This window comes from Cucurbita pepo, chromosome LG12 (genome assembly GCF_002806865.2).
Source record: "Cucurbita pepo subsp. pepo cultivar mu-cu-16 chromosome LG12, ASM280686v2, whole genome shotgun sequence".
NCBI classification, from domain to species: domain Eukaryota; kingdom Viridiplantae; phylum Streptophyta; class Magnoliopsida; order Cucurbitales; family Cucurbitaceae; genus Cucurbita; species Cucurbita pepo.
Genome location: NC_036649.1, coordinates 8,225,990 through 8,232,612, shown reverse-complemented (window position 1 = coordinate 8,232,612; position 6,623 = coordinate 8,225,990). Strand labels below are relative to the sequence as shown.

The 6,623-nt window shown below is 36.6% G+C and overlaps 1 protein-coding gene across 2 annotated transcripts in view; it reads right to left on the bottom strand.

Moving 5' to 3' along the window:
• Nucleotides 1-2,623: 2,623 nt before the first annotated feature.
• The window catches only part of LOC111807127 (RNA-binding protein BRN1-like), a 4,445-nt gene continuing 445 nt past the window's right edge, over nucleotides 2,624-6,623 (bottom strand). The window contains exons 2-10 of one of the 2 annotated variants that reach the window (XM_023692709.1): nucleotides 6,471-6,553; nucleotides 5,732-5,783; nucleotides 5,457-5,582; nucleotides 5,274-5,353; nucleotides 4,402-4,485; nucleotides 4,234-4,329; nucleotides 3,502-3,838; nucleotides 3,273-3,416; nucleotides 2,624-3,113 (exon numbers count right to left, since the gene is read on the bottom strand). In XM_023692709.1, the coding sequence (XP_023548477.1) occupies nucleotides 2,986-3,113; nucleotides 3,273-3,416; nucleotides 3,502-3,838; nucleotides 4,234-4,329; nucleotides 4,402-4,485; nucleotides 5,274-5,353; nucleotides 5,457-5,582; nucleotides 5,732-5,783; nucleotides 6,471-6,553 (1,130 nt within the window). In that variant the 3' untranslated portion in view covers nucleotides 2,624-2,985. The remainder of the gene's footprint in view (nucleotides 3,114-3,272; nucleotides 3,417-3,501; nucleotides 3,839-4,233; nucleotides 4,330-4,401; nucleotides 4,486-5,273; nucleotides 5,354-5,456; nucleotides 5,583-5,731; nucleotides 5,784-6,470; nucleotides 6,554-6,623) is intronic. The other variant, XM_023692710.1, reaches the window with a different exon arrangement.

Below are 6,623 nucleotides of genomic sequence, written 5' to 3'. Positions count from 1 at the left end.
TATATATATATATATATACTTTTGAACTTTATCATTTATTTAAAAAATATTTATATTCTTTTAAACGTTTCGGTATTTAACTTAACATTACAAACATTTCAAAATTATTCTCAAACTAAAAATTTGTTAAAACGAAAATTGGGACCTGAAACGGTGAACTGAATTGGACGTCCCATGTCCTCGTTACGTTCCAAATCCCAATTTTCATTTTTTTTAAAAAAAAAAAAGTTCTAATGATTTTTTACTTTAAAGATAGTTTTGAAAAATTTATGACCGGTCAAAAATAATATTGCAACTTTTGAAAGAATAAGACACAAGATACAAGACACAGATCTTTTCAAACTTTGACCTCACTTTGCAAATGAGCTACAAATGGTTGTGGATTCCATTTAATATCATCTTGCCTAGTTAGTCACAAGTGCAACTCATTAGGACACGAGTTGGCTTCTCATGCACGAGACATTGAGTGACGGAGGCTTGACTTGAAGATCACAAAAATATGGTTTTTAGCTAACTTGACGACATTGTAAGTTTAAGATGAATATTGACACAACTATCGAACACACAGAGAACTAAGACATACGTAACAAATGAGTAAAGAAAAATGTTGTCGAGAATAGTATTTGGGGCGGCTAGAGAAGGCCACCATATGATTCATTAGGAACATAATTATAAGAAGACATCAAAATTGATCAGCAAAGACTTCTATTCATTGACTCAAAGAAATGAACAAAAATGAATGAGAAAGCTACAAATGCATTAACAGGGACAGATAAGGAAAATTCAGATTCATAATTCTTTGAATGCCTAAGTGGAAAATAACATAAGCTTTTAATTTAAGCTAATTCAAATGGGATGGACATATTTTCTTCTTACTGCGCTTTCATGGTAGATGCTCCATCCATCCACCATCCTTGAATTGTCTAAACTCAAAAAAGTATGTCCTTTCCAATATCTCTGAACAGATCAATGATGCATTTAGAAGTGTCTCTATCATAAAGAAACTTCGTAGCTTTTATGAAACTTAACGGCACACAGAGGTAAGAATTGATGCATGAATGGAAGGGAATAGCAAGACGAAACTAAAAAACAGAAATGAACAGGGAGAAAGACAATGTCATCAGCAGTTTGAAAGTTCTTTAAACGAAGCTTCAACACAAACTTTATTTGAGAGATCCTACATCGGTTGGAGAGGGGAACGAAGCATTCTTTAGAAGGGTGAGGAAACCTCTCTCACCCATTTTAAAAAACCTTGAGAGGAAATATTTAGAAGAGTGTGAAAACCTCTCTCTAGCAGACACATTTTAAAAAATATTGAGGGGAAACCCAAATGGAAAAGCCCAAAGAGGACAATATCTGCTAGCGGTAGCAGCTAGACACCAGGCGATGTGCCAGCTAGGATGTTGAGGCCCGAAGGGGGGTGGACATCGGGCGGTGTGACAGAGAGGACGTTGGGCCTCGAAGGGGGGTGGATTGTGAGATCCCGCATCGATTGGAGAGAGGAACGAGTGCCCGCAAGGACGCTGGGCCCCGAAGGGAGGTGGATCTAGAGATCCCACATCTATTGGAAAAGGGAACGAGTGCCAGCAAAGTTGCTGAGCTCCAAGGGGAGGAGGTGGATTGTGACTATGTCGGTTGGAGAGGGGAACGAAACATTATTTATAAGGATTTGAAACTTCTCCCTAGTAGACGCATTTTAAAAACCTTGAGGAGAAGCCCGAAAGGGAAAGCCCAAAAAGGACAATATCTGTTAGTGGTGGGCTTAGACGGTTACATTATCAACCATCTGAAAAAGCGAAGTCCATTATGAACATTACCATTGCCATGAGAATAATAACAAGCAGCAGATCAAGTAAAGTAATTGAGTCCTAAAAATTTAGAACAACAATAGTCATCAAATGTGATTTCAAAACACAAAATATTCTGGGAGGAATCGAACTTCNTGAAAAAGCGAAGTCCATTATGAACATTACCATTGCCATGAGAATAATAACAAGCAGCAGATCAAGTAAAGTAATTGAGTCCTAAAAATTTAGAACAACAATAGTCATCAAATGTGATTTCAAAACACAAAATATTCTGGGAGGAATCGAACTTCGAACCGATTAACCGTAATACCTGTATGATGCTACAGCTGATAAGTTGCCTTGGAAGAAACCATCCAGCATTTTTATTTGGAAGACTGCAAAAGAAAATCAGATTACAGAGTTAAGTATCAAAGAAAACAGAGTCATATGTTTATGCTTGTCAAAATAAAGGTACAAGTTGTGCACTGGCAGAAAAGCAGCAAAGCCACATGTATAACCAATATCTTTTGCTGTTTGAGTCAACACATTGAAAGGGATGTCAGATTGTATGGAACTATTTTGATCACCTCCAATAGGCTCCTAGTTCAAGATAAAAATGGTAGTTTGTAATAGATAATCTAAAACAAGATATGCTTGAAGAAGTAAGGATTGAATGCCCAACCCACAGTATGAAAGCAAGAGAAGAGTTTCTTTCAAAGAATACAAGAAACCAGAAGGCAAAAGCATCAAATTAAGNTATGCTTGAAGAAGTAAGGATTGAATGCCCAACCCACAGTATTGCAAGCAAGAGATGAGTTTCTTTCAAATAATACAAGAAACCAGAAGGCAAAAGCATCAAATTAGGCAATACTAAATCAATAACCTAAAAGAATCAAGAGATCATTTATAATTACATTGTATTTTACAGTCAACAGATGTCCCGGAAGAATCAATTAAAGAATGTTAATCTTCCAAGATACATAAATTACAAATCGCATCAGCATGGCCGAACGATGTTACAAGTATCTTTGATTTCATCTGATGATGCAATCACAGGCAGAATGGAGTAATGAATTTTAACCAGGCCATTCCAATCCACCCAAAGATCTGATAATGGAATGACTGTCGTGTGCTTTTGGGACCCCCCGATGTAAGCAAGTGGTAGCAGCTTGGCTGCGTTGGATCACATAACTAAGAATCAATATGGTTTGCTTTGTTTGTTGTCTCTCTTCAGCTGGACTTTTAATTTCTTTCCACCTAATTGGCATCCGTTCATCCTACTTATGGCAGATTGAGCAGCCTCGACTGAATCATAACTAACAAATCCTGTAGATGGAGCAAGGTTAAATAAACGGCTACAGTTACCAAAATATAGTAGAGAATGATCAGAACACTTCATCTTCAACATTTGTTTTTGCACGAAGTTGGTGTAAAGTAGTAAGAAAAAAATGTCAGCTACCCATTAAAGGAATCAACCGTGCTCACCAAAACATTTGCTAACTCCAGATGTTTTGTCAACAAATACTTTAGCACTCAAAACTCGACCAAATGCTCGAAAAGAATTAGCAAGCTCCAGATCACCAAATTCTTGAGGTATGTGATAAATAAAAAGATTAGCACCAGGTGGGCCTAGAGTAAGAGAGATAAGTATAATTCTCAGAAACTCAACCAATCAGTAAATTGAAGTCGGACAAAAACAGAAATAACTACCTACCTTCAATCTGACTCCCAGAGCCTTTACCCAAACTAGACGTTGGAGAGTTATTGTTACCACCAGTAAATGGCCCAGGTGAACTGCTCACAACCCCAGGACTCATCATTCCTCCAGGGTATGTCATGGGATGCTGAAGACCTGGAACTGCAGGATACGCAGAGCCAACGTAACTTGCAGGAGGCATGCCATAATTTCTAGTGGCCATACCTGGGCCAAGGTCGGGTGGGATCCCACGCATTGCATTTCCTTGGTTTAATTGGGGTATCATATTGGGAAAACCAGATTGATTCTGCATTGGAGGTAGATGATACTGCATAAGCCCATAACTTCCAGGAGCCTACAAAGAGAATGCAGAGACTATCATTGGCTACCCTCCTATTTCAATATAAAAAATTTCAATTCAAACATGAAAATGAAAACCACTCAAAAGGAAATCAAGATTAAGATCATGGATCAGGTGTCTGATTTATAACGTTCATTAATAACTCCTCTAATTTAAAAGAGATGTGAATGGCGTTCTTTTGAAAGCATGACAACCAAAAGAACAAGAACAAGGACAGCACAGACCCTCTACAATAATAATAAAAGAGAAACAGGAAGAAAAAAAAAAAATNAAAAAAAAAAAAAAAAAAAAAAAAAAAAAAAAAAAAAAAAAAAAAAAGATCATTGCACACAAAGGCATACATACATACTAAAGAAGAAGCCCAAAAATAATCCCCTTGCAAAACTGACCTGATAACCATAGCCATTATATGGTGGAATATAACCCAGTGGCACAGCTCCAAACAGCGAAGAGCGTTGAGAGTCGGCATTAAGCACATTAGAGGCCTGTGATTNACCCAGTGGCACAGCTCCAAACAGCGAAGAGCGTTGAGAGTCAGCATTAAGCACACTAGAGGCCTGTGATTGAGCTTTCTGAGCTTTCCGAGCTTGCCTTTCCTTCTCTGTGTCAGCCCATTTAACAACCAAAGGGACACTGGATCCCTGAGTAGGGGAAAAAACAACCAAATGATGTTGGCTAAAGTATGTCGGCCCCAAAAAGATGTTGGCTCGTGCAAGAAAGCTCGACTATCGATGATAATGAATTTAACTAACCAATTTGACTTGTATGACAAATTCCTCACCGAAAAAATTCCAACCAGTTACAGCTACAACGAATTTCATTTTTTTTTTTTTAGAAAAAATAAATAAATGCTATTCTGTCCAGGGCCAGGCCACAATACCATCTGCTAGTATAAGTATGACTATTAGTTTCATTCATCCATTATAAAATTCATTAAAAATAAAAGTAAAACCAATGGAAGAATAAAAGAATACGGTCTTAAGCAACAGGGAAACAAAAAGAAGAAACAAAAATATTCATGTTTAATGCCAGTTTATGCAAAGCAATGCTCTGAACACAAATTTAAATATCCTTATCAGAACCCCCGATGCCTTCTTCCCATTGATAGATGTAGCTGGACTGAGAGTAAAACATTATCAAACTAATAGAATATTACTGCAATACAATATCACGATACATAACTGCTATCCATGAAATGATCTTGAGAGGCGGGGAATAAAATTTACATCAACATTCTCATGAATAAAAGGGTTCAACATAACAAGAGCGAGCAATACCCTTTTTCAGAAATGAAATATTCAGACAATATTATGGGATCTATGATTTCAATGATTTTGGTATTGACCACCTATCAACTAAATTTGAAAAGCTAAACATTTCTAGAAAATTAACTCAGAGATAAATGAGTAGACAAGTTAATTTACATTACCTCCATTTTATGCTTTCCATTAATTGCCTCAAGTGCTGCAACAGCCTGATCCTTCGTCTCATACTTCAAGAATGCACAACCTGAACTTGAGCAACATATGGAGCTAATGGTGAAGATTCAACTGAATGTGTGAGATCTTTCATAATTTCAACTAACATCAAGCTGAAACAAACCAAAAACTACCTTTACTTGTCTGCTGCGAACCTCTTAATATTTGCAAGTCTTTTATAGTTCCATATTGAGAGAAAAGACTAGAAACTTCATCTTCAGATACATTTTTTGGAAGCATTCCAATGAAGAGTTTGTGTTCTGCTCTTTTCACAAAAAACCAATCATTACTGTCCAAAATTAATCTTTTAGCAAGATAAATACAAGCTCATGAAGAAAGTGGCGATGTAGGTGATAGATATTAGAACCATCTTTTAGATGAAATATTCAAGCAGGGCATGATATTACACCTAGTCTTTCCAGCTCGCCATCTGCATATTTTACTTGCAACGGACTAGAAGCCTGATTGAATGGAAAAGGAGAGGTATTACTAATCAATTTGACGATAAACATTGTTTAATTACAGAGTTAACGGAAACATAAAAGGATAATTACAAGAAGAATCATAACATCAGAGAATCATTGCTCCAAAATTGAAGACAAAAAGCCATAATTTAGGGGTCAAAAGTTGATCCCACTCCAATGATGTGCATAGTTAACTTAATTTTGTAAAAGCCAGCTTCCTATAAAGGTTTTATTTATTTTTACTCTTTTCTCTATTGTTCATCGTCAGAGCATGTCCAGGCACAAGGGTATCACCTTTGAGAGTTAAACTATAATATATAATTGAAAAGATCAACAACTTTTTTTCTTAAGAAAAAGGGACGTGAAAGCTTAAAGCGTCCGCTCAAGTTGGCTCCACAAGAAATGTAGAGCGCTTCGAGTTCATTTTTAAGTCCATATATAAGATACATCACAATGTGCTGTATCTAAAACTAGAAAGCAGCTTCTACAGAAAATCCAAGACTTTTAGAACTTCTAGGTTACCGATAACAGCGATTACGTACAAGGCCAAGTCATCGAATCGATCAGTTGCATTGATTAGCATTATCGACAAGAAAGAAAAAAAAAAGATATAAATTACAAAACATTGGGAGAGAAAGAGACATAAATTATACAAAATCATAAAAACGTCCAGATTCCACTAACCCCAGGCAAAGTTTTCTTGTTATGGCAAGCATTGATCGCCTTATCCGCCTCCTGCCTCGAAGGACATATCACAAAACAGCAACCTGAAAATGTAGTAACCAAAACAAGCCCAAATCACAACAATATTAGGGATCAGCACATCAATTCACAATG